Source organism: Podarcis melisellensis (assembly GCF_964234715.1).
Source record: "Podarcis melisellensis genome assembly, chromosome: 3".
Classification (NCBI taxonomy): Eukaryota; Metazoa; Chordata; class Lepidosauria; order Squamata; family Lacertidae; genus Podarcis; species Podarcis melisellensis.
In genome coordinates, this window is record NC_138530.1 from 88,849,674 (window position 1) to 88,877,637 (window position 27,964).

Sequence of the window (27,964 nt, forward strand, 5' to 3'; positions counted from 1 at the left end):
TACAATGTCTTCACAATATTTTGCTGACTATAGTGAAATTGCTGCCAAGGGACAGTGTCTGTAGTAGTAGAAGAAGAAAAAGAAAAAGAAGATTGGGGGGGGGGAGGGACTACTTCAAAGGTAAGAAGCTTTAAGACCACAGTTTGTATAGCCTGGGTTCATAATACCACCAACAGCATTTGATGCCTGTGGAATATTTTCTGTCACTAGCCATTGCAAGTCCTCAAGTGAACATCACTTAGGTTGATGGGTTGAGTTAACCTGCATTAGGATATCATTGTGTGAAGCGTCCCTGAATTTCTTGCCAATGAAGACCATCTGGGAAATAAAGGGACATGGTCCCCACTGTTTTTCAGTATCTTCTAAAACAATATGATCATTACTAGTCTTATCTAGAAGGTGAATGCTGGTGTAGTTCCTTAGTCACATGATCAGCTCATTCTCCCAGGCCATTCCTGAGGTCCAGGCTCACCATGCTATAGTGGTCCCCAAATCATTGGATAGCGCTTGCATTTCTCCACTGTTCAGGACTGGGGCAGGTCCCTTCCTGCATGTGCCCAGCATCTCATTGCTCCCTTGCAGGGACGCAGACTTATAAAAAATATTGGGGGGGCCCGGGAAAGCTCATGAATAATAAATAAGCTCATGAATATGCAAATAAAGTGGCGCCGCCTCCTCGTGAGCGAATAGGGGAGAGCGTGCTGCGCCTATTAATCAGCTCCAAAGGAAATTGGGTGGAGCTTTTGCTCGGGAGGGAGGGCAGGAGGCATGCAGCCCGCCCCTCCCTGTGCATTTTGGGCTGGGGGAGGGGCGGCGATGGCGCTCTGCTGGAGGGGCGCCGGAGATTATTGGGGGGGCCGAGCCCCCCCAAACGATTTTTTGAGGGGGCTCGGGCCCCCTCAAGCCCCATGGAGTCGGCGCCTATGCTCCCTTGGTCTGTAGCGGCCACACTGTCCAACTCCAGCTCCTCCCAGTGAATAGTTTTAACTTTGACAAAGAAGTAGTGGTTACCATTACAGTGACTGGCTTCAAAAAAGAATTAGACAAATTCACCGAAGATAGAGCTGTCAAAGGCTGCTAGCTATGATGGCTATGCTCTCTGTTGGAGGAAGTATGCTTCTGTACACCAGAGTCACAAGTCCTTTTTGCACTCAAGTCCTGCTTTCAAGCTTCCCACAGGCATCTGGTTGGCCACTGTGAGAACAAGATGTTGGTCTAGATGGGCATTTGGCATGATCCATCAGGGCTCTTACGTTTTTATGGGCTATTTGTGTCTGCTGGCCATGCACAAAGGATAACTGTTTGCACAGAGTTGCATAGCCCCAAGAAGAATGGGCTATTGTGAACAGATATCTGAACAATTACTACCCACAATATGTCATCCTCTTTAGTTTGACATAGGTGTCCACAACGTGTACCTTTTGCTTTAAATATTGTTTGAGCATCTGTATTAGGAAGATTCAGTATGGGGCACTATGTTTGTCTCTTCCTTTTAAATACAGTGCGTGTTTTTTTATGTAATAGCAGTTTCTTAACTCCTGTTTGGGTTAATGTGTATATAATTTAATTTTATATGTACACTCTGTAGCTAAATACTGTCTTTCAACACTATGTTCATGACATGCTGTGTGATTTTACTACTGATATCTGCTCTGGTCGTTACTTATGCTCAGCATGTTCCAGACTTAATAATCTAAATGTGCCTTTGCCTTTCTTTCTTTTTTTCTTTCTTTTCCTTTTGATCTGAAGGTATTCGAGAAGGAAAAGATTGAACCACTGCAGGTTAAGCAACAGGAGGTAAATTGGTTGGGTCAAGGCCTTATTCAGAGTGCTGCTAAAAATGCTAGTACTGATAACCTTGAGCGTGATCTTGAGGATGTTAACACAAGATGGAAAACTCTCAACAAAAAGGTATGTTAGTTGTATTTGCACTGTTGTTTACCTTTTTAGTTTGCTGTTGTTTTTGTTTTGCTCTTATTACTGATTTTCACTACAAAGTAGTACTATACATTATTGTAGTAGACTGCATAATAAAATGCACAAAATCCCCAGTCCAGAACTCCATGTGTGCTCTGGTTCTTATGTAGAGCTCCTACAGAAGCAGACTACCCTTTGTCACATGGGTACCCTGTCATTTTAATGTCTATGGAAAGAAACCTGTAGAAAGTCAAAAGCCTAAAGGAAATAGAGGATTGCAAAACATAATTCATGGTGTTTCTGTGTCATGCTGATTGAAGCAAAATGCCTACTCAACTGTCTTCAGCCCTGTTTAGGGAAGTTTTTAATAACTGATGTTTTAATGTATTTTTAATCTTTCGTTGGAAGCTGCCCAGAGTGGCTGGGGAAACCCAGCCAGATGGGTGGGATATAAATTAAAATTATATTATATTATATTATATTATATTATATTATATTATATTATATTATATTATATTATATTATATTATATTATATTATGTCCAAATAAAGATGCATGCATTCAAGAGGCACATGAAGTACTTAGGCTTCCCTGGGGATTATCCCTAGACAGGTCTACCTCACACTTTGTTCACCTATGACCTACTGCTACAAAATGTTGTATTGTTCATACCTGTATTAAGACAATTTTAATTATTTGCCGAAGTGCACAGAATGTCACTCAAGTCAGTGAAGAGCTTCATAGTTTAGGAGTTGCTAGCCTTAAATTGTTCTTATTTTCCCTAGGGGTTGTTTGATTGACTGGAAAGATGGAAAGAGGTATTGTGGGAAGAGGATAATATTTACAATGTTTTGTTTTGTTTTGTTTTGTTTGTTAGGTTGCTCAAAGAGCAGCCCAGTTGCAAGAGGCACTGCTCCACTGTGGGAGGTTTCAAGATGCTGTCGAATCTATCCTTAGCTGGCTTATTGACACAGAAGACCTTGTGGCTAATCAGAAGCCTCCATCTGCTGAGTTCAAAGTTGTGAAGGCCCAAATACAGGAACAGAAAGTGAGTGGAAGTTAGTTATCTATCTTTAGATTAATTATATTTTCTCTGTCACCTGCTCAGTGGGGTATTTTAAACTGTTTTTAAAGCTGTGTGTTAATGTTGTAACCCACCCGGGGCCTTAGGATGAATAGTGGGTAATTAATAACAGTAATAACATGTGACGGCCTGGATAACAGTGTGGCTGAGTGTGTATTAGACGTGCGCTATAAGAGGTGCAGTTGCAAAAGAACCTGAAAAAAATACCTTTCCATAGTCTCTGTCATCCCATCACTTAGGATGGTTGTCATGGATGCTTCTGTGGGGGATGTGTTTGGCTTTTTTCAGGGGAAGGGCAAATTTTCTCAACCCAATCTGTGAAATTCTCTTTAAAGATTTGCCCTTTGATACTTTCATTTTGGAATTCTCCACTCATTTTAACAGAGGCATCCAGACTGTAGCATATTAGTGGGACAGGATCTGTTAGTCCTGCCTTTTACTTGTATGGCTCGGATTCAGTGGTAGACAGCGGGTTTTCCTGGGGGAAAGTGGCTAGGCAAGCGGAAGTGTGGGATGAGCCCTAAATTGCTTTGGTTCATTCAATGAGAAAAGTGACCAAGAAATATAACAAATAGTTGGTATGTAAATTTATATCCAGCTCTTCTTTCACCATGGAACTCAATGGCGTTCCCAGGCAGCCTCCCATCCAGGCATTGATTGCATCCTTTGTCCGGGGAAATGTGGATTTCTTCACTTCTTTGGGAAATGCAGGGAGCTGGTGCAGACTGGGAGGGACAGAGGCCATGTATAGCACAAACAATCATTTCATTGGACCAGTTTTCTGTATATATTGCAAGGAAAACTCTGGGATATCTGTGCTGGTTCTTGGCATCATTTCATGCACATGTACATTTCACTGGATGCACATCAAAAACAATTATTTCAAGGATCAAAAGCAATCTGATGTTTGAAAAGACATCACTGATATTATGAAAAGGGGCAGGGGGAAGAACATTGTAGAGCTACTCCCTTAAGTTGAAATAAAGTTCAAAATTTTGTCAGGGCTTCAATCCTCCTTCATCATTTTGACAACCCTCCACCCCACCCCTTCTCAGCTAATCTCTTTTTCCCATATAGGCCATTCAGTGTGGACTTATACGAGTTGCCTATACATATGGGTTAGCAAGGGATGAAATCTGTGCCTGGTGTCAGCTTCTGCTCCACCCCTTACTTCCTGACTTCCGTCTCTAGAGTTTTGTAGAATCTGTTTTGATTTAGGGTAACATCTTGGTGTGCCTGTATCTTCAGTTAATAATGTCAAACACCCCTGCTTCAAATTGTTCAACAATTGTTTGTAACACGGTTGCTGATGGATTGTTAGACCCTCACTTAAAAGGGGGGGGGGAGAGAAGGTTCATATTAAATATTGAATTGGCAGTTGTGGAGTAAATACAGCACATCAAACTCTGTAACCAGATCCATAATTACTTTCCTGTTCAAAATAAATGTATGAGCAAGGGAAGAGCAGGTCACAGCATGCACAGCATCAGAGAGACGTTGTGCTCTCTGAGCAGTCTTAACAAAAGGCAGTAGGAGAGAGAAGGGGGGGGGGTTGGCTGAAACATAGAAGGCAACCCTCAGGGAAGAGCACTGCATGAAGCTTAGTGAATCAAGTCCTCAGGTTGTCTGGCCAAAGTGAGTATCCAAAGTTGCAGCTGCGCGCAACATAATAATCTCCAAAATGATCATATGTTTGTACTGAAAATTTGGGACAGAATCCAGAGAATGTTATAACATGTTTGATTCCCTATTAAAATAATTTGGTCTTAGGCGCATCATTAAGCCCTGAATTGTGTTCATCTTATTGAATGCGGCCACAAGTGTTTTGAAAGGTGAGCACTATATAAACAAACAGATATTTCTCTGGATTGCAGTGGATAGTTGCAAACATCACCAGGGTATTGAAAAGATGGGGAGGGTTCTTATGTGAAGTGGAAAATTTCCCATCTTTTCTTTTTCCAAAATGGAAAAGCTTCCCCAAAAGTTCCCAGCACTGTCATGTGTTATAAAATGTCCCACTGTGATTCCCCCCTCTTCCTGCACGTGTCAACATCATACCTCATATAAGACATATATATCTGTAGCCCTTCCAGAGCTTCCAGGATAGCATTGAAAAGAAATCTGAATGAAAACATTTGGAAGGATGCTAGACCTTTACAACCGATGCTAAGATTGGCACAGTTTGCTCGCTCTCATAATGAAATTACTTATTTATGCAATTTATGGCACTTGCATTGTAAGACTGCAGGCACCCTCACAATTTCCTGCCATCTCAGAAAATTGTTCCCTTAAGCCTGCCTCTTTTTGCCAGTAAACAAGACCTTGAAGAATCTGCCTCTTAATCTTTTTACAGCCTTGTAGTGAACAGTCATTTCCTGGCAATTTGATTTTTGATTATTTTGTCTCCAGCTTCTCCAGAGATTGCTGGATGACCGCAGACCCACTGTTGAACTAATCAAGCGTGAAGGGGAGAAAATTGCAGAGTCAGCAGAGCCCGCTGATAAAGAGAAGATCTTGAAACAGCTGAGCCTCCTGGATAGCAGATGGGATGCACTGCTTGATAAAGCAGAAACAAGGTACCTGAAATGTTTGCATTCACTTAGGGGTACAGTAGGGCAGTGTTTCCCAACCGGTGTTCCGGGGCACACTAGTGTGCCGCGAGACGTTGCCTGGTGTGCCGTGGGAGGGAGGCGGGCGAGTCGGGCGGCGGGAGCAAGGCTTGCGGGCGGCAGCTGGCAGCGCGGAGCACGGGGCGCCCTTCGGAGGACGCCCCGTGCTCCGCGCTGGTGTCGACAAGCCTTGCACACCCGGGGGATCTCCCCCCGAGAGCGCAAGGCTTGCGGGCGGCAGCTGGCAGCGCGGAGCACGGGGTGCCCTTCGGAGGACGCCCCGTGCTCCGCGCTGGTGTCGGCAAGCCTTGCGCACCCGGGGGATCTCCCCCCGAGAGCGCAAGGTTTGTGGGCAGAAGCCGGGAGCACGGGGCGCCCTTTGGAGGACGCCCCGTGCTCCGCGCTGCTGTTGGCCAGCCTTGCGCACCCGGGGGATCTCCCCCCGAGAGCGCAAGGCTTGCGGGCGGCAGCTGGCAGCGCGGAGCACGGGGCGCCCTTCGGAGGACGCCCCGTGCTCCGCGCTGGTGTCGACAAGCCTTGCACACCCGGGGGATCTCCCCCCGAGAGCGCAAGGCTTGCGGGCGGCAGCTGGCAGCGCGGAGCACGGGGTGCCCTTCGGAGGACGCCCCGTGCTCCGCGCTGGTGTCGGCAAGCCTTGCGCACCCGGGGGATCTCCCCCCGAGAGCGCAAGGTTTGTGGGCAGAAGCCGGGAGCACGGGGCGCCCTTTGGAGGACGCCCCGTGCTCCGCGCTGCTGTTGGCCAGCCTTGCGCACCCGGGGGATCTCCCCCCGAGAGCGCAAGGCTTGCGGGCGGCAGCTGGCAGCGCGGAGCACGGGGCGCCCTTCGGAGGACGCCCCGTGCTCCGCACTCGTGTTGGCAAGCCTTGCGCACCCGGGGGGCGCGTGGGGCACCCTGAAACAGAGGGTTCCCCATGCTGCGGACTGTAGCCTGCCGCCCGACGCGCGGGGCGCCCTGAAGCAGAGCGCCCCTCGCGCCAGGCAGACATGGGCCAGCCCCACAAGCTCGGGGGACAGCGGGGAGGCGCAGCACCGCCATCCCACTGTTCCCCGACCTGGTTTGGGGGGGGGGGAAATAAAGGAAAACAAAATTTCCTTTATTTCCCCCCCCAAAAAAGTAGGTGCGTCCTATTTCATAATAAAGTAATTATAAAATACTTTCTTTGTGTTTATTTGATGCCTATTAAAGAGAGTTACTTTATATATAGTCAATATAGGCACACAGTTAATTTTTTAAACATTTTCTAATGGTGGTGTGCCTCAAGATTTTTTTCATGAAACAAGTGTGCCTTTGCCCAAAAAAGGTTGGGAAACACTGCAGTAGGGTGTACTCCTTGATACAGCATTAGAAACTAATTTGAAACTGTAGCAACATTTTCATCCAGTTAACTGTAAGATTCACATTTGAAGCTAAATGAGAAAATATCTCTGAGTATATTATAAGTTTTATTTTTAGAAATTTCAGTGAAATAGTATGGGGAAATCAGTATCACATAATCACCCGTTCTTGTAGTAAAGTGGATCTCTCCCATAATCTTCCATTTATGGGAACTACTTTTAGGTGTAGTTCAGAGATTTTCAAAGTAATTCATTGAACATAATAAAACTGAAGTAGTTCTTTCCAAGCGCTGGTTTTAACTTTTTAGTATTTCATACATCCCTCATCCCACAAAATGTGCTTTGTTTTCACATATTGTAGGAATCGTCAGTTGGAAGGTATCTCAGCTGTAGCACAGCAATTCCATGAAACTTTAGAGCCACTGGTTGAGTGGCTAACCATCACTGAAAAGAGGCTTTCAAATTCAGAACCCATTGGAACACAGGCTTCCAAACTACAACAGCAGATTTCTCAACATAAAGTAAGATCTTAATGTGCCTTTCATTGCGGCAATTATTTTATGATTTGTAAATCAAAAGTGGAGTATTCCCCCCAACACATTTTTTTATTAATTTGTTTATATTCTTCTTTTACCATCAAAGTTATATTCTTTTGGTTGTTCTTGAGTTGTTTTCATATTTGGTTTTATGGTTTCTTTTGTTTGCTTGTTTTTCTTTTCTTTTTCTTACTACTTTGAAAACTTCATTTAGGCCTTTGAGGAAGAGATCGCCACTCGCAACAAAAATTTGGAGCAAGCTATTAATATTGGTCAGGCTTTAAAGGCATTGAGCTCCAAGGAAGACAAGGAAATGGTGCAGGAGAAACTAGATTCTTCAGAAGCCCAATACACTGAGATTCGAGAGAAAAGTGGCAGTAGGGCTCAGCTTCTACAGCAAGCCTATTGCAATGCTCAGATTTTTGGAGAGGATGAAGTTGAATTGATGAATTGGCTGAATGAAGTACATGAGAAACTGAGCAAACTGGCAGTCCAAGACTACAATACTGACTTGCTTGTGAAACAACAAACTGAAATGCTGGTATTTCCATTTATTTTCTGTTGATTTTATTTTACCATTTTAAGCACTATTTCATATTACTTCTCATTTTTTTTTGTATTGTTATAGTCGTTTAATTCTGTATCCTATTCATTTATTTTTAAGCCTTTATCCTCCCCACACCCAGCTCCAATTCTCACTCTGAGAGAATAAGTGGCTGCTTATAGACTTACAGTTTTATAGATTTTAAATGATGACTTCTCTGATGATAAAAGCATTCTAAAATTTCCTAGGCTCTCCAAGAAGAGATTCTGCTCAGAAAGCAAAATGTTGATCAGGCTATACAAAATGGTTTGGAGCTTCTCAAACAAACAACAGGTGAGAAAGCCATGAGGAAATTAATGATTTATGACAACGAAGACAAGTAAAGTAGAAACTTTGGGGGGCTCACTGACTCCTACTGGAACCTTTTTAAAGCTCATTTTTTTAAAAAAACCTTTTTGTTCATAAGTAATGGGATAAGTTTAAAATTATGGTTGTAGTGTGTAATAAAGTTTCACAATGTAATACTATACCTGTCCACTCAGAGGTAAGCCTGACTGAGCTCAGCAGAGCTTACTCCCAGGTAAGAAAGCAGTAATGAGAGTTGGTGTAGCATAGTGATTGAGAGCATGATCTGGGAGTCCTCAGTTCAAATTTAACCACAGCCATGAACTTCCTAGGTGACATTAAGCAAACCATTAACTCAGCCTCATTCTTCCTGCTGTAATATTCTACTGGTCTACTGTGCAGGGCTATTAGGAAAATTTAGGGCTGATAGGAATTTTCTCAGAAGAGAATTTCTTAACAGATGTTTGAACAGTTGGAAAATTTCACTCTACTGCTGGGGAATATATGGTAAAATAGCCTTCTCGATTTCACCCTCTGTGAATTTTGAGCACACACTGGATCCAGCTTTAATATTGTTGTGGGGAACAATAGACTTGGCCTCTGCTCCTTCCCATTCTCCTCTCTTAGTCCATTGCTTCCTTGATCAGCCAAGAGGCCATGGGGTAAGGTGATGTTATGAGCCAGCACAAGTGGTTAGCTGCTACTGTTCTGGAGTGGAGCGTATTCAGAATCCCGGGGCAATACTGCAGGTACTGACCCAGTGTTTCTTTGAATGAGCTCAGGACTATGGCTAGTGATCCCGCAGCGAAGGTAAGAGTTGTTGTCCCATTGAACAGAGACTTCAATTTGGGAAAGGGAGAGACAGTGAAAAAATGCTACCAGCCCTTGACAGAGCATATTTTCCTGCTGAAAATAGTGACTACAAATCCCAGAATGTCTGACAGGAAACTAACTTTCCATGTGTCGTTTCTGTCAGGGAGAGGGAAGGCCTTATCCTTTATGGAAATAGCATATAGATCATTTCTTTGCCTCTGGAAATTATTTCTCTTATTCGCATTAAAGGTCTCATCACGAAATGTTGTTCTGCTAGGGACAAGACCCCCAAATTTTGGGGAGTCTTAGGGTTCAGGGATTTGTAAATGAAATACAGTGGAGGGTGGCCAAGAAGCTTCGTAAATTTTTGAGCTTAATACTAAAAGCGGCTTGAGACTTTTTTATAGTACAGTATTCAGTTGAAACTCTTGAAAAGTTTGGACACCTTTTGGAGCAAACAAGAGTGTGATCACTCACCTGTAACTTGAATATGCATGGTTCTGGAAGAATTTGATTTTAGTTTGAATAGTTCTTTATTTTATGATTTTTGAGTAGCACTTCAGCATTTTAAAGCAGTTTGCAGTGTGTGGTATCATGATGCATGTCCATTTGGATTTCAGCCAGTAGATGTAAGGAAGGAGTAAATAGACTGCTTAAAGAGCTTTATAGAAGAATGTTGTAGTAAATGCAAAAAAAGGAGTTTTTTTAAAAAAATGGACTGAGTAATTAGTCTACCTATTGCTGTGAGAGAGGCTGCTTCCCCTACAGTGGACCTAGTACTGTGGGAAAGTTGCATTCCAATTGCACACAGCATTTCTGGCTTGTAGACCAACATCTTCTAAATTTTCCAGTCTCTAACTCCATGAACTCTCCAAGATATACATAGTTTGGGGCTGGGAAGAAGGGAGGGAGGAGAGAAGGAGATGAATTAGAGAATTAGAAGCTGAATTGTTCACTGAAAGGTAAACATATAGTATAACGAACACTGCAGTTTCAATTCTGACTTTTACTCTCTGTATAACAGCAGTTGCATGGACATAGCCACTCAAAGAGGAAAATGTTCTTAATTGTAATTAGCGCTCTCAGTTGATTCATTACCTGCCTTATTTTAATTGATTAAATTTAATTACTGTACATACCACAAAATCTCAATATTTGTGTAATTTCATGTATATTGGAGAAAAGACATAGTTGGTTGTTGTTTTAAAGATATAGTCAAATAAAGTTGCCATGCGGTGTTAGAAGGAAAGGCCATCCATCTGCTCCTTAGCTTGGAATGCTATCACGTTATTCCCATATTCAGAGAGACTGATTCTGAACTTCAGAGCAGGCAACACCCTGAGCCATGAATACTGAGCTCTGCCTACCATACTGCCTGTCACCTACTCAGAAATCAATAGGCCTCCCAGCTTGTACTGATGATTTAATTGGCGTGAGCCAGTGCATATAACAGGGATAGGGAGTCCAGATGTTGTTGGACTCCATCTCCCATCAGAGCCGGCCAATAATCATGCGAAAATGGGAGTTGTAGTCCAACAACATCTGGATGGCCACAGGTTCCTCATCCCTGATCTAGAGAATCCTGATTGGCTGAGGCTTGACCTAGATTTATTTGGTGGAGCCCAATCTAAAATAAGACAGGGATGGGGTGGGGTGGGCTAAAGTTGCATGTGCACAGCGAAGCTTCCATGCTTAGAAGAAAAACTAGCTTGATCAGGATGAAATATTTGTTCTGTTTTCACCTGTGGACTTAAACACTAAAAACATCCTGGTCGCTTTAGATGATTAGTGTGTTAAATACCCCTCTCGCATTGCAGGTGATGAAGTTGTCATAATTCAAGATAAATTGGAAGGCATTAAAACAAGGTACAAGGACATAACTAAGCTGAGTTCTGATGTGTCCAAGACTTTAGAACAGGCTCTACAGCTTTCTGGTCAGCTGCAGTCAGCTCATGAGAAACTCTGCACTTGGCTGGATAAAGTTGAGGTGGAATTACAGTCGTATGAAGCGCAGGTCCCCAAAGGTGAAGAGTTAAGTCAAGCGCAAGAAAGACAAAAGGTGAGCGTAAAATGCTGTGTTTGCTTGTGGACAGCCTTCCGGGGGCCACATGCCAGTGGGTGGAGCAACAAGCGGGACACTTCCCTTTGTAAAGCTACACGGAAGTTGGGACATTTTTGCATTTATTTACACCTCATGCACATCCCTTCACCAGCTAAGCAAGAAGCATTATCATATTTCAAGAATGCATTTCAGAGTAGGGGAGGGAGGTGGAGAGAGAGAGATGGGGTATTGTTCTTTTGCACTATCACCTTTTATTAGTTTAGAGGTTTGTGTCAGCATCATGTAGGTAGGTCCTTTGTTTATTTATTTATATTGATAGTGTGAGAGGTTAGGGGGTCCCAAGCGTGATTGTAACAAAAGCAAAGGTAGCCAAGTTGAAAAGAGCGATATTTATAGCTTTGGCTTGCAGCAGTAGCATTTCAACTATGTACTCTTAAACTAAATAAAAAAAACTGAAGATGGGAGAAGGAGAAAACCAAAAAAGCCCCTTGGGTGGAACCTTTGAGCTATGCAGATTTTGTTTCTGCGCCAATGCGTTATTTTTAATTTGTTTACCTTAAATATTCCTTTTTAGGCACTGCAAAAAGAAGCAAAAGATAATAAAAGTTTACTGGACACTCTTAACGAAGTCAGCAGTGCTTTGCTTGAACTGGTGCCATGGAGAGCAAGGGAAGGGATAGACAAAATGATCACAGAAGACAACGAACGGTACAGATTAGTGAGCGACACTATAACTCAGAAGGTGGAAGAAATTGATGCTGCCATTTTCAGATCGCAGCAGGTAAAAATGTCCCTAATTCTCATTTCAGTCTATGTGTGATAGGGGGAAAAAATATGTATATTTATCTGTTCTAGGAATACATCCAGGTGTATATCTGGGAATCCCTACCAAAAGAAAAGGCTGCTGTTCATATTATTGGCACATGCATGCTACGTCTTTGCAAGAACTGGGGCCAAACTTGAAAAGAGCTTGGTCATAGTTGTCAGACATGAGTCCTAGACCAAAGCAAATCCAGTCATTGTTGTAGCCATCTGTCTTCTAGTTGACACAGAAATTACAGATCAGTCTCATACTGAGAGGCATTACGAGTGGCATCATGCAGTGATCTCAGTGGGAATTTCAGTACAGAAAGAATTGTAAACTCAAACCCTGTAACTTATTATTTATGCTGCTATGTAGGTCATATATCAGCTTGTGTAAATGAATGGTTGAAGTAAAGATGTGTACAGTAGCCAGTGGATGCAGTTTTGCAGGAAATATAAACATTATTTGCAGTTGTGGGCAGCATTAAAATGGGCTTAATATACACATCAGTGTTTTGTTCGAAGGTTTTCTTTTTCTTTGTTAGAGCTTCTAATTTGTTGGCCCTTTAATTTAGTATGACTCAGTTTATATGCCTCTCTTTCAAAACAGAATGTTCAGGCCAAAAGTACCTTCTCTGATTATAAATGTGAGATGACAGCAAATGTTTGTGGCTTGTTTCAAATAGATTAAACAGTGTGATAAAGAATTACTCATGAAAAACATGGAGAAACCTCAGCCCACGTAATTTGCTTTTCAGTCATGATTCATAATTAAAGAATAAGATATGACAGCTTATCCATTAAATTTCACCTTCAGTTGGAAGTGACTCTGTCACCACAAACATGTAAATTATCAACTTTCTCAAGCAGCTTAATAGGATTATTTCTTGTTCAACCAGCATATGTTGAAAGCATCAGACATAATGAAGAATTCTGATGACCTCTAAAGGTCGCATGTGCTCCCACCATCATGAGTGGGTCCAATAAAAGTTATCCACCATATCAGTTTCTCTACCTCTTTCTTTTAGGAACATGATTCACATTGAAACTTGTTGTGTATATTTATTTGTCTGTTTAAACTGGACCATTCAGGGATTGTGCTACAGTAGACTTCTCTAACTTGGTGCCCTCAATATAATTTGGACTCCAGATCGCAGCAGCCCCAGTCAGTATGGCCAGTGATGGAAACTGTATTTCAAAGCATTTGGAAAGAACCAGGATGGGGAAGGCTCTCAAAGTTCTCCAAAGCTCTCAAGTTCAGTTGAGAACTGGTCTGGTGAGCCCAGGGGAAGAAACAAAGTTGAGGATGGAACATTTGCATATGACAGCAGTGCCTAGTGGGATAACAGACCCTGGCTTGCCTTCCCCTGCGCCATCTGCATATTGAAGGGGAAGGTCTGAAATGAGGAGTCTGCTTTGTGTGTAGGCTCTCCCTTCTTTAGAACCTTCCCCCAGAGTGTGGAAGTCAGGGTACCGCCAGTAGTATTGTCATGGTGGGGGGAAGCTCAGTGGGCACGAACTTGCTCTATTTTCCCATGCATGTTTGGAAAATGACATTTGAAAGAAATCCACTAGTGGTCTCTGAACGGATAAGATTTTCGGGGGGGGGGGGAAATATGTGTATGCTATAGATACTCATGATTTGCGGTCGGACAACTGGACTGTCAACTTCTACCAAGTAGCAATTCCTATTTTGCTGCCCATTGATTTTAATGCCATTGATCTAGCCTAACTAAAAAATAATCTCTCTATTGAGGCAGGGAAATAATCTTAAAGATGGACAAGAGCAAAAGATGTTTAAAGAAAAGCAAGTATTAATATTACCTTTGATGTTTGTGAGAATTTTGACAGAGAATTCCGGTTGAAGTATAAAGTATAATGTGGCTCTGACATTTCCTGCTTCCTCTTTGTAACACTTCTGAAATAAGCTGATTTTGATATACTCCTCAGTGTCACAGAGAGCCCTAGAATTTATTAAAATAAGAATAAACTGTGTGGGTATTATAAGAAGCTGCATTATATTCAATCACAGCAACGAGACACCTAGCCTCACACTCTTAACCACTAGCACTGATTCCAGGATGCTGTGCTGCTGACCTGAAAGTCATTATTCTTCAACAAAATAACTTCAAAGGGAAACTTTAGCAAGCAGCTGCTGAACAAAAATTTATCAGCAAGCTTGAAGCTACTTGTTTCAATTTCAAGTTTTTTTCTCCTATTACCTTAAATTATCACAGCATAGGGAGGAAAATTATATCGTTGCATATAATGTGTGAATGATCACTGTGTTTATTTCGTATACTTTTGAGCTTTGCACAGAGGCATCACACTTGCCTTTCAAAGATATTTGGCCCACTGCTTACAATCTTTACCTTTCTGACTCTATGTGTTTGACAAATGCCACTGAATCATGTTGCACTATTCTGCCTTGCCTTTCCTGTCCCTTTAAAAATACCCAGATTTCTCTCATCCTCCATCATATCTCTGAAGTGAAGAGACCACTTCTCCTCTTCCAGGTCTAAATGCACAAACTGTGGAAAGCTTATGGTCTAGCAGAAAAGTTAACAGGCACTATCTTGTTGCCATTGACACCTTGATCGCTTCATCCTCTATCCCCTCCCGAAGGTGTTGCAACACACTTTCTTAGCTATGTGCAACTCCCTTAGAATTGCAGCTTAAAATACCCACCATTTTAGAACTGACCTAGAGGCAGCTTTGCAATTTAGGGTTTTACTGGTTCTGATATCTAAAATATAAACAGGTTCTCATAAACTTGAGGCTGTGTAAATGTAACCAGTGCAGTCTTACCACTGAGCTATGATCCCCACCTCTCAGTCTTATCACATGTCTTTTCTGAAATATCTTTTCCATTTAAACCCTCTACCCATCAAGTTGGAGGTTTTTTTATGAATTGCTATTTTATTTTTTTGTGTTTTCTTTAGTTTGATCAAGCAGCCGACACTGAATTAGCCTGGGTTGAGGAAACAGAAAATAAATTGATGTCTCTGGGTGACATTAGGCTTGAACGTGACCAGACCATTGCTCAGCTACAAGTTCAAAAGGTGAACAAATGTGATTCCATCTGTAATGCAATAATTAATGGCCATTACTTTTTCTGCCATGATTTAATTTTCAAACCATTATAGTGCAGGCTTTTGCTCTATGTCCTCATATTCCTAATACCAGAGTATTGTATTATGTAATTAGGCATTTACCATGGAGATTTTGAAACACAAGGATACAATAGAAGAGCTTGTTGCATCTGGGGATGAGATTATGAAGACATGCACGGAAGAGGACAAACAAACCATGAAGGTAATGGAGCATGATTTGCACTTGCTTACCAATAACTTTGAAAATCTGCATGCATAAGGGATTCCCAAGCCATGTCGCTGGAGCCCACTAAGATTATGTAAGGGGGGCTGAAATGTGCCTTGAAAGCTTAAGCTGCCTCAAGTTGGCTGCATCATGCAGCGCGTGGTTAAACTATGGAACTTGCAGGAGGCAGTGAAGGCCTCTAACTTGCATGGCTTTAAAAGAGGATTAGACAAATTCATAGAGGATAAAGCTATCAGTGGCTTTTAGCCATAATGGCTATTCTCTGCACAGTTGTAGGCAGCGATGCTTCTGAATACCAGTTGCTGGAAACCAGAGGAGGGGAAAGTGCTCTTGTGCTTGAATCTTGCATGCTGGTTTTCCACAGGTCATTGTGAGAACAGGATGGGGGACTAGATGGACCATTGGCCTGATCCAGCAGGTTCATCTTATGTTCTTAAAACTTACTTGAAATGCCTTTTAAAAGGCCTTCAGTAGACACTCGAAATTCAACAGGAAAGAGGGCCTGCCTGATATCAACCGGGGGGAGTTCCATAGAATTGGACCCAGAATGCTGAATCCAGAACTCCTTGGTGGATATGCCTCCCCTAAGCACCTGCCTACTTGCCTCCTAAAGGACTAAAAGATTGCCCACCCCGTTATATCAAGAATAGTCACCTGCCACAGTGGTAATCTTGTAAATGTCTCCAACCAAAATATAAATGCTGGTGTTTGTTGGTAATTTCTTTAATAGAAGAAGCTGGAAGACCTCTTGCAGAAGTATAATATACTCTGTCAAATGAACTCTAAGAGGAACCTGCAGCTAGAAAGAGCTCAGTCTCTAGCCAGTCAGTTCTGGGAGACTTATGAAGAGATTTGGCCGTGGCTAACGGAAACAAAAACAGTAATATCACAGCTTCCAGCACCAGCTCTTGAATATGAAACCCTAAAGCAACAACAAGAAGAGCACCGGGTAAGTTTGAAGTCGCCTTACAAAATGCTGTTAATTCCAAAGGTCAAAAGAAGTGCAGCCCTCTCTTTAGCATGTCGCATTTACCAAACCAACCAATACTTATCAGATTTTACATATTTTTTTACTCTCTGTTAAAAACAACAACCCAAAATCCATTTTCTTATGAAATAAAAATTTTCTATTTTAATATAACCACAAGTTTGAGATTATTCTCAAGGCAGAGCAATCATTGTGAAAAGTGGATTAGTGAATTAGTGGCCTAACTCTGAACAAATTATTTACATATTTTTTTTAAGGAATGAAAATGTTCAACAGTATCCAAAATAGTTGGAATGCAAAGCAAGCTGTGGTGTTCCCTAAGGAAAAAAAAATCAAAAATCCAAAGTTGGGAAACACCTTAATTTGAACCAGCCAAAGTATCACATTCTTTTGAGTTCTCCAGAACTCTTAGTCAGGATGTTATGCCAAGCAGAGGATAGGGAAAAGGGGGTGGGGGACAGCAACAAACAACAAAAATGGTTGTGGCCACTACGTCTGCATTTAGATTCAGTTTTAAGAGAGATTGCAGGCTGGATTGGACTAGGTGCTACAGACTCAGTCTGTACCCAGGATTTTGGGGAAAGAAGTGATGGCTGACCCCCAATTTTGGAAACAAAAAGTCCAGCAGTTACTCAGTTCTGCCTCCAGCCTTAACAAAAGACAGAGGTTCCTGACTAGGCAGAGTGCAGCAATAACGAGAAACATGGCTGTCTTCATATTAGCAAGGTTGGAGATTAATTATAGAGAGTGTTCTGGGTAGAAAAATGAGCTAAAGCCTCATTGAGTAGTAGTGAAGGCACACTGAATGCAACAGAAACTAGAGACAAACAAAAGAAAAAGTACCCAGAAGCACCTTCTAAAGTGAACTTTAAAACTATAACAGTTTGTTCCGTTAAGTTACGCTTTAAAAGGAGCTGAACAAATTGCAACAGTGTGTTGCTTCCATTTTAAAGCACAGCATTTTCTCTGAGTCTCAAAAATATTGGATGATCTTAATATGATTCCTTGATGTAACCTTGGAGGTTTGATTTGCTTGCTTTTGTTACAGCACTAGAGCACTAGAGAGCTATTTATAATCATATTTAAACAATTTGGCATCTTCTGGAATGCCATTACTTAATAAATCATTTAGAGTGCCGGACAACTGGCTGAATACTTTTGACTAGTTATATTGTTTTGCTTCCCAGATTCTGTTCTTTTAAATATCTTGGTTGACTAAAATGCTGTTTTTCTAGTATAAAGGAAACGTCATATGCTTAGAGCTGAAAACACAACAATAAGGCTAAATGGATATATCCAGTATGAGTTATACTTTGTCTTAGCATGCAGATGGGATTGTTTATTTAGACCACCTTGCCAGCTGAACGTGTTGGACGCAAAGACAGCTGGAATGTGGCGATGTAAGGGATAGATACTGATAAGTGTTTTGCTTTGCTATAGCAACTGCGAGAGTTGATTGCTGAACACAAGCCTCATATAGATAAGATGAATAAAACCGGACCTCAGCTTCTGGAACTGAGCCCACGAGAAGGTTTTTCAATCCAAGAGAAGTATGTAGCAGCTGATGCCCTTTATAGTCAAATTAAAGAAGATGTCAAAAAGCGAGCTCAGACATTGGACGAAGCCATATCTCAGTCTACCCAGGTAACAATTAGATTCCATCTGCAGGATGTTGTTATCTTAAATCAATAGACTTTAGGTACATAGTGGACTTGCCAAGACACTACGTCATCAAATATGTGAATACTCCCATCATTGCACATAAATTTGCTCTTCCTATCTGTTAAAGAATTAAGGGCATTGTATTTTGGTGAATCAAATCTTCCCCATGTGCCATTATGCCAAGGAAAGGCATAATTAAAAAAATGGAAATATTCTTATCCTATTTGGGAATTACAAAATTGTTTTTCCCTGAATAATAAAGCCAGTATCCTACATAATAGTGATTTGTTCATGCATGCACACAGTCAAAGAGGCTAATTGGTGTCAAGACAGCCCAAGGTTTCTCCTGGTGTCTTTGCCAAAAATAGTGGTGGTGGGACAGTGACTGACTCTTGGTCAGACTTGGCATGAAGCAACTTCCAACTTTCCAACATAATGCTGCTGCATTATAGTTTTCTGACCCTACCTACCTAGGAACTAGATGCTTATGTTCATACCATGTCTATAAATCACTGCCACATAATGTTAACAGTAATTAACCAATGCAGTAAGATATTTATTAGATAAAACTTATTAATGATGTGAATTGCTGATATTTTTTAAATGACACAACACATTGTGGCTAAGGATAGGTGAAAGAAAAAATGTGTTATTCCCTCTGTGTTATAAAACCATGTTCAGGAAACTGTTAATACATAGTATTAATACATGGTGATGATGAGACAGATAACAATTGGTCTGTACTGTGAAGCTGCCTAGTTCACTAACAAGCAGATATGATTTGGACACCTTGATTGGGAAGCATAAATTTTGCTTAAACTAAGATCATAAATCTGTTGAGAAAGACAAAAAAAGTCACAAAAATAGTTAAGGATGCTTTAAGCATGTTCATTCAGCTATAACTGGGTTTTTTCTGGTTTGACCCAATTCCTTTTAAATGTTGCTAATAATCTGTCACTCACCCAGTCTTCTCTCCCTCCTCCCCATTTGTCTGCATAGTTCCATGACAAGATAGATTCGACCACTGAGAGCCTAGAACGCATTGTGGAACGTTTGAGGCAACCGCCTTCCATCTCAGCTGAGGTTGAGAAGATTAAAGAACAGATCAGTGAAAATAAGAATGTGTCTGTCGACCTTGAAAAACTTCAGCCAGTCTATGAAACCCTCAAGCAGCGTGGGGAGGAGATGATTGCCCGTTCAGAAGGCGCTGATAAGGACATCTCTGCTAAAGGTAGACTTCAGAATTTTACATTTCAAAATAAATGCATGAACAAGTTTCCACAAGCAGAACTTTATATACCTGCCCGTGTATCTTTTGCTTCCTAGTGGTTCAGGATAAGTTGGATCAAATGGTCTTTATGTGGGAAGACATCCATACCCTGGCTGAAGAAAGGGAGGCCAAATTGCTTGATGCAATGGAATTAGCAGAGAAGTTCTGGTGTGATCACATGGCTCTCATAGCCACTATTAAGGATACACAGGATTTTATCAGAGAACTAGAAGGAGCTGGAATTGATCCTTCAGTGGTAAAGCAACAGCAAGAAGCAGCAGAGGTAGGTGAAGTGTAACTGTTGGGCTTAGACTACTGTCCTGTTCCCATATATTTCTTAGCAATCATGTATAAGCGTGTTAGTAGTTTGGACTATATTGTTATGCTATGTTTAGTGGAAATTCCTTTACAAATCATCATGGCTGGTTCAGATGTAACAGGAAACCATTGTTTCCAGCTATGTGAATGAGCCACACTGAACCACCTCCTCCTGTCTCCAGCGCAAGGTTCTCCACAGCTCATTCACACTGTGGGAACTCCTAATTACCCATTCTATATGGACAGGACTAGATATAGAGTCCAGCACCATCTGTGTGGATTTATTTTGCTGCTTTAAGAAACAAAAATCCCTGTGTGTAACAAATGCATAGCTACAGGTAATCATGGCCTGCATTTTTTTGCCTTCCTGCACTAGTCAGTAATGCCCTTTTTTCTCTTCAGAGTCTATGCATTGCTGAATGAAAAGACTTGCATGGGGGAAAATGCATTTGAAGTAATAATGAAAGGTGATGGCTGTGTTCTACCTCCAATGTCAAAGGCAGTTTGCCTCTGAATATCAGCTCCTGGGATTCACAAGTGCTGTTGTGCACAGGTCCTGCTTGTGGGTATCTGGTTGACCACTGTGAGAACATGATGCTGGACTAGATAAGCCTTTGGCCTCAACCCAGCAGGACTCAGCGTTCTTTCTGATGACTATTGTGTCCTTATAAGGCATCTAATGATGATTCAAGCATTGGGCCGGATTCAGTTAACCCAGTTTGCTAATGGAAGCCAGCACAAGAACTTCTACTCGCTCAATAGAGATTCACCCCTCTTCTCCCCCTTCACCTCCCAAAAATCTGCTCTGGAGGGTCAGGGGAACCCCCAGAACAGCATGGAAAGGGAGGAAAAGGGAGATGGTTGCATCTGACAAGCAGAAATGCCTTTGCTGGTGGAATATTGGCATAGTGTGATGTTGAATTCCACCCACTGAGTGGGGGAAAATTCATGCATTAATCACCTTTAGAAGACTATCCATTCTCACCCAGGCCAATCTTCCTCCCAACTTGGTGTTCAAATGACTGCACAAGTTTGGTCTTTTGGTTACGTTTCTGATAGCCACTCCCCTCCCCAGTATTGTCTGTTGAAGTGAGAGGACTTTCCTAAGCCATTTGTGATTTGCTGTGGTAGGATGTGTGTGGGATAAAGTGGAAGAGAGGGAATAAAATAATCTCACTGCCATTGGACATGCCTAAAACAGCTCTGGTTTCCAACCTTTATTCACAAAAGTCATAAACATTCATTACAGGGAAATAATACCAGCCTGAGACCATGTGACATTGAGACATTGCACTTTTATTTGATAATATTCATAAGCAAGACCTACTAATTTGTTTAAAAGGAGGCTAATATTCACCTTATTTTCTTAGCATTATGGTGTCATTTTCCCATACTGTATGGCTACAATGTTAGCCTATTGAATTTGAAAGCTGTTTTTCTAAGCAGGTGGATATGTCGGTCCCTGTAATGTTCTGGGTACAGAGGAATTGTTAAACTCCTGCCACAACAACCTTCTGTCCAATGGGTGAAGAAAAATCTGCTCTTAAACTACCTCCTTCATGTTGTCATCTTCCTTATATATCAATATATTTTTTAAAAAATTAAGGTCAGCATGGTCTTATGCTATGCTAGTTAAATACTCATGGATAGCAAATAATGTTTGCCACTCTGAATGAATCTTAAATATTAAATTTAATAATATGGAAAGTTTAACATTTTGTTTCTCTTTTAGACTATTAAAGAAGAGATAGATGGGTTACAAGAAGACTTAGATGTAGTGGTAAGCCTTGGCTCTGAACTGATAGCAGCATGTGGAGAACCTGACAAACCATTAGTCAACAAGAGCATAGATGAGGTATGAGTCATGGAATTGTTTGGCATTTTATGCCCATATGAAATGGATAGAAAGGTGTTTCTTTTTTTAAGTTGATGTATGGTGCCTAATTTAAATACTTGGCAAACAAACAGGGTTCTTTGGGGAGTCAAAAGTAAAATTCACCACACTGGCTTCTGGTTTGATTTTGAAACCTTCAAGGCACTTTGCAGAACTGAAATAAACCTATGAAGCTCATAGTTTAACTTGCACTGATATGTGGAATCATCCACATATTTAACTATGGTAGGGTAATAAGTCACCAAAAACTTGGGTGGAGGGGATCCTGGTCCTTGACAGAGACATATCCACCTAGATTTAGTGATGTTCCTTGCTCTTATTATAATGTTAGGGAAGCTCTTGCATAATTTTTATATTGCAGATAGAGAAACTTTAATCTAATTTCAATCCTAAGTTTTAACATATAGGTTATAGACATTGCCTTCCAGGTTTTTAATCAACTGAATCTCCATTTAAAATGCAGCTAAATTCTGCTTGGGATGCTTTAAATAAAGCATGGAAAGAACGTGTTGACAAACTTGAGGAAGCAATGCAAGCGGCTGTTCAGTATCAAGATGGATTGCAGGTAAGGTTATTTTAATCTTTAAAATTTACAAGCATTATCTAATATTTTTTTTTCTTTTTTAAGGATAACATTTTTAATCAGCCCCTGATTTGATTCTGAATTGTTGGTTCAGAACAATTGAAAATGTTGGTTTTCACTTAACCTATAAAGCACTTAATGGTTGTATACTATTATGACCTCATCTTCATCCTCCTGCAAGTTCTTAGATCGTCAGCTTTTGAATTTGCTTGGGAACAGCACCCCAAATTTTTCTATTACTATACCAAGTTTGTATGATGAAGAATTCTCAGGCAAAATGCAAGCCTATGTTCTTCTTTCTGGCAGCACAAGACAACCTGGTTGTTCGGGCTGGCTTTTGGTGGAATTGGGTATTTTAATTTGATGTTAATGGATATTCTGTTGGTTTTACTGATCCTGATTTTATAATAGTGTTGCATTCCCCTAAAACAAGAGGTTGGGGAAACCTGTGGTCCTCCAGATGTTGTTGAACTTCAGTTCTCATCAGTGCCAGCCCACATAGCCAACACTCAAGGATTATGAAAACTGTAGTCCCAGCAACACCTGGAGGGCCCCAGGTTCTCCATCTCTCCCCTAAAACACAGGGTGGGGCAGCTAAATTTCTAAATGAACAATTAATAAATATGTATACTAGAGCATGAACCATCCAAAGTTAAATGCATGTTATGGGTCATACAATGTGCTACATTGGAGATGTGTGTGTGTGTGAGAGAGAGAATCATAGTACAGGGGACATTTTAAAAATTAACCCCCCCCCTTTTTTTCTTTCCACCCTGAGCTGCTGTAGAAGGAAAATCATAGGGGCACGATACTGACCTATGCATAGGTATTTTTCCTTGTGACTAGTTCAGATGTAGAGACAAATCTTGGTTTGCTGTTACTTGTACAAACCAGGGCAATCATCAAACTCACATGTTTTCCCCTCTTCCCTTTCACTCCCCTTTATGCATTGGAGGAACAAATGTAAAGCTTTAGTTGTGGTTTGTAACAAACGGTAAGGTAAAGGTAAAGGTACCCCTGCCCGTACGGGCCAGTCGTGTCTGACTCTAGGGTTGTGCGCCCATCTCACTTAAGAGGCCGGGGGCCAGCGCTGTCCGGAGACACTTCCGGGTCACGTGGCCAGCGTGACGAAGTTGCTCTGGCGAGCCAGCACCAGCGCAGCACACGGAAACGCTGTTTCCCTTCCCGCTATAAAGCGGTACCTATTTATCTACTTGCACTTAGGGGTGCTTTTGAACTGCTAGGTGGGCAGGAGCTGGGACCAAAAGACGGGAGCTCACCCCACTGTGGGGATTCGAACCACCGACCATACGATCGGCAAGTCCTAGGCACTGAGGTTTTACCCACAGCGCCACCCGTGTCCCATACAAACGGGTTAGAGCAAATTATCAAATGCTGGTTTAGATGCCTCACGTGCTCAGATTTTGATGGAACAGGAAACTATCGTTTGTTACAAACCAGTAATGAAGCTTCACATTTCTACCACTTCATGTTTGAAGTGGGGGAAAGGAGATGAGGAGCACATGATCCTGAGACTTGCTGCTGGTCATTCACATAATGAAAAACCATGACTTTTTATTGCATCTGTTCAAGACCTATATGCCAGTAAATTGAGGATGCATCAGTAGATCAAGAGACCCTCCGCTGAAAGAGTTTGGTCACGATGATACATTTAGCTCAGACAAAATGGGAGATGGTGACATTCAAACCAAAGGGGGGGGGGCTAAGCTTTTTTTGGCAAGGTCCTTTGTAGTTTGGACAAAAGATTCACTTGGTAGATTCTATACATTTTAATTTGCTGGTATGTCATGGTAGTTGACATGAAATTTGTCTCCAATAGAAGCATGTCTATAATTGAATATCTTCACATTTTATGGCTGCTAGCTTCCTAACCATCTATTGATAAGGTTCAGGTTATAGTTCAGGTACACTGGGTGTGTAATAGGAGTGCTAAACTTAGCTGATGATTTTTCAAGCACATTTTTTAAAAAAAGAATTGGTTAAACAGTGCTAAGAACAGAAATGTTAAAAGTAGTTTATCTCAATTTTTAACATCTCTTTCCCCCTCCCCTCACCACTGTACATTATAAGCATTACATGTCGCTTTTTGATCAACAGCTCAATTCTAGAAAGATTACTAATTGCTTATTTCAATAAAGATAGCTTTTCCATATCACAAGGTTTGAAGGTCAGTTTTATAGCATTTACCTATGTGATTGTAACTGATCCTATAACCAGGTTTTAATCTGAACATATTCCTATTGATTTGTTGTTGTTGTTAGAATTTATGAACCGCCCCATACCTATAGATCTCAGGGCAGTTCACAGAACAAAATCAAAATATAAAACCACAAAATATATAATCAAAATAACAACCCAATACCCCCCCCCCAAAAAAAAGAACCACATTTTAAAAGGGCATAGGATTAAATCAACCAAAGGCCTGGTTAAAAAGGAACGTTTCTGTCTGGCACCTAAAATGTGTATAATGAAGGCGCCAGGCGAACCTCCCTGGGGAGAGCATTCCACAGACGTGGTGCCACTGCAGAGAAGGCCTGTTCTCATGTTGCCATCCATAACATCTGATGGTGATTTGATTCTATTCAGTGAGCAACATCCCACATATTCCAAAATTATCATATTTAATGACTGGCCTTGCTAAATTTTATCTGCTCAGCAGAACTTTGGATCATTTGTAAATTGTAAATGAGGTTCCCGTTTCACTGCTTTGGATCACATACATTGCTTGTAAAGACAGAATAACTAACTACCTGTTGGAACAAGGATGAGGACCCTCAGTCCTGGGCGGGGAAAACCAAAGCAGCCCTCCAGCCCTCTCTGCCTGGCCTTTTGCACTCACCCCAGGACACCCACCTTCAACTGCACCCCCTTCCCCCAGGTCACAGTCAGCCTTACTTTATACCCACTTTGAGTGTTTTTGCCTGGCTGGATTGTGTTCTTGAACTCTGATAGTGCCTCTTAGTAACCTGGATGAGAGTATGGAGTGGAGTGTGTAAGTGTGTGTAGAATCAAGCCTGCTATATGAAGGTAAACTGTAGTTGCTTTACCCACTTTTGCCTCTGGGCTTGCTCACTATTGTGGACTACAGTCTGGAAAAAGGGTTCCCCATCTCTGCATTAGAAACTGCATTGCACGTGGGACCATGGTAAAATGTTAAGAGGCAGGAGAACATCGTAACCTTATGCCCAATTACTTTTTAGACTCTGGTTTTTGTTTTTTAAAAAGACCAGAGGGTCCCAGCAACATGCTTATTTCTATATTTCAGCTTTCTTGGCTTTAATTCCTAACCTAAAAGCCACCAGTTTCTTAGTCTTTATCCTGCATTGTCTCCAGTATGACATTATGTCTGGAAGACACTTGCAGAAGCAGTGCGTACTCCAAAAAGATGTGGATCTTTCCCACCAAATGGAACTAAGCAGGCTAGTTCCTAGATTTTATTGGGGTAGGAGAGGTGCTCTTTGATATATTGACATGCACATGTATGCATGCTCTTAAATGGAATACCTGCTGCCAAGTTGGAGGTGAAGTGTGAACACAACTGCTCAGGCACAGCTGATGTATGATCCCCGGTAGTAGTTCACACCTCATTAATGGGGAGTGAAGTGGCCTTTGCTATCCAGTGTTATGCAATGTCCTTGAATGTTATGAAAATCTGGCTCCCTCTGCTGCATTTTTACCCATCTTGAGTCATAGATATGGCACCGGGAGAATATCACCCTCTGAGCTTCCTCTAAAGACCTTCAGATATCTTGAGAATTTTAATAAATGATTTGACTCATACATTCCAGAAGGACAGCCAGATCACACTATCTGTTACCTCAAAACCAACAAAGAGATTTGTGGCACTTTAAAGTTCAATACTAGGCATGACCCAATGAAACTTATTCGCAGGTAGGTATTAGAGGATTGCAACAAATACGTGACAATAATTTGGTTGGTTCATAAGACGCCACAAGATTCTCCATTGATGTGCCAATTGTAGGTTTTCTGGGGATTAAAATATTTGGCAACTCTTATATTCAGAAAAGAAGTGCACAAAAAGTTGTCACAGTTGAAAAACCCAGAAGAAAATTCTAAATTCTTTGAACAGGCAACAACTGTTTTTTTTGGGGGGGGGGTTATGTTCCTGACCCCCCGTGCGCATCAGTGGAGTGTGCATAAGCCCACTCTGCCCCTTTATGCCTCTGCCCCCCCCTTTCAGGTCATGTCCAGGTTGTGGTGATGCGCATGTTCACAGTTATGCACATATTAGACAAGCATGAAACAGTTATTGCCTGTAATACAGTTTTATTCAGTAGCAAATATACAGTACTTATTGGCATTCACAGATCAATTATTATTATGTTGCTTGCACCTACTATGAGGCTATGCTATAGCATTACTTGGACTACTATTTTACCTGATTTTCTTATTCTTATTCAATATGTTTACAGGCCATATTTGACTGGGTGGATATCGCTGGCAGTAAATTAGCTGCGATGTCACCAGTTGGAACAGACCTAGAAACAGTAAAACAACAGACAGAAGAAATGAAGGTATGAAACAGTAACTTCTTATGAATGTACATCTTTCTGTTAGTGTTAGTGTTCCAAATCGCTTTGCATTCAGTCTGTAACAAAAAGTAAATTATTTTCGTATGGGCATGTTGTTTAAAAATCTACAGCCTTTCTGAGTCTGAAAGTAATATGACATCAGTTTCCTCTCTGAGTTAATTGTGGATTTTTTTCAAGAGCGGTTATTTTTCCATCACTGCATCAATTACTTTTATGACACCCAGCTTCCCTTTTAGAATGTGCACAAGTTCCTGCAAAGCCTGTCATTCTTCATACCATGGATTAGTCCTAAACATTCATAGATCTCTTCATTTCCACCGCAGCCCACTGGACTATAAAGCAAAATCCCCAGCCAACTCTAAAAGCAATATTTGGAATGGAAATATGACTCATTCTTTTCATAATACCTGGATGCTGCTGTGTGCTTTGCACAGGAAGCAGAGATGGTATAGGATATCCTGTTTTAGGGCACAGGATTAGACTGGATGAATCCACTCCAGCCCTGTTATTATTGTATGTGCAAAGCAGGGCTTGAATATGTTGGGAAATTAAACAGGAAATTTAACCGCCAATATTTAAGCCCTGTCTCTCAGCAGGGGTTGAAGATTGAAAATTAGGGTTAAGAAATTACTTCTAAAAATGAAAGCAGGGATTAAGAGATTATCAAAACAGGGCAGAGTGGTGATAGTGATGCATCACCTTGACCCAGGGGTATATAGTAACAGGGGTGAAGGGGAAGCTTCTCTCTTATTGAATCAGTGTGTATCTTTGGTAAAAGATGTTAGGCTGGATAAGGAATAGGATTTTGTGAATGGGTCACATCAGGGAGGCTTCAGGGAGTGTTGGCTGGCCGCCCAATGACTTGCAGAGTGTGCTGAGGGCTGAAAGAAGTCAATGATGAAACCTTCTTCCTTGGATCTTCAACAAGCTTCGGGTGTGCAAAGGATTCCCTTCCTCTTCTGTGCCTGGCTCATCTGGTTTTGCATAGCTGCTCTTGGTCTGTGGGTCCCTGTACTTAACAGGTTTAACAGCCTTCTCAATAAGCATGTTTTTAAAGCTCTGAAGAAATGCCTTTTGACAAAAGAGAAAGCATTTGTTAACATCAACCACTGACATTCAAAACTCATGATATAGAGTTTGTCCTTTCCACAACCAAAATTAATATCAGATGAAAAAAATTCTCCGTTGGGTGGTTTTCCTTCCTCCATGCCTTTTGCAAACACTGTAGGGATATTTTGAATAAGGATGTATTATGGACATATCCA

At 41.4% G+C, this 27,964-nt stretch overlaps 1 protein-coding gene across 26 annotated transcripts in view; it reads left to right on the plus strand.

Moving 5' to 3' along the window:
• Positions 1-27,964, plus strand: part of LOC309366917 (dystonin-like) — a 301,144-nt gene that overhangs the window by 229,483 nt on the left and 43,697 nt on the right. For 23 of the 26 annotated variants that reach the window (XM_081905876.1, XM_081905879.1, XM_081905865.1 and 20 more), the window contains 17 exons: positions 1,750-1,911; positions 2,796-2,966; positions 5,412-5,578; positions 7,329-7,488; positions 7,718-8,044; positions 8,296-8,380; positions 11,023-11,264; positions 11,842-12,048; positions 15,014-15,133; positions 15,279-15,386; positions 16,141-16,359; positions 17,839-18,042; positions 19,060-19,291; positions 19,387-19,613; positions 21,381-21,503; positions 22,006-22,107; positions 26,580-26,681. In XM_081905876.1, the coding sequence (XP_081762002.1) occupies positions 1,750-1,911; positions 2,796-2,966; positions 5,412-5,578; positions 7,329-7,488; positions 7,718-8,044; positions 8,296-8,380; positions 11,023-11,264; positions 11,842-12,048; positions 15,014-15,133; positions 15,279-15,386; positions 16,141-16,359; positions 17,839-18,042; positions 19,060-19,291; positions 19,387-19,613; positions 21,381-21,503; positions 22,006-22,107; positions 26,580-26,681 (2,958 nt within the window). The remainder of the gene's footprint in view (positions 1-1,749; positions 1,912-2,795; positions 2,967-5,411; positions 5,579-7,328; positions 7,489-7,717; positions 8,045-8,295; positions 8,381-11,022; positions 11,265-11,841; positions 12,049-15,013; positions 15,134-15,278; positions 15,387-16,140; positions 16,360-17,838; positions 18,043-19,059; positions 19,292-19,386; positions 19,614-21,380; positions 21,504-22,005; positions 22,108-26,579; positions 26,682-27,964) is intronic. The other 3 variants (XM_081905859.1, XM_081905861.1, XM_081905871.1) reach the window with 1 other exon arrangement.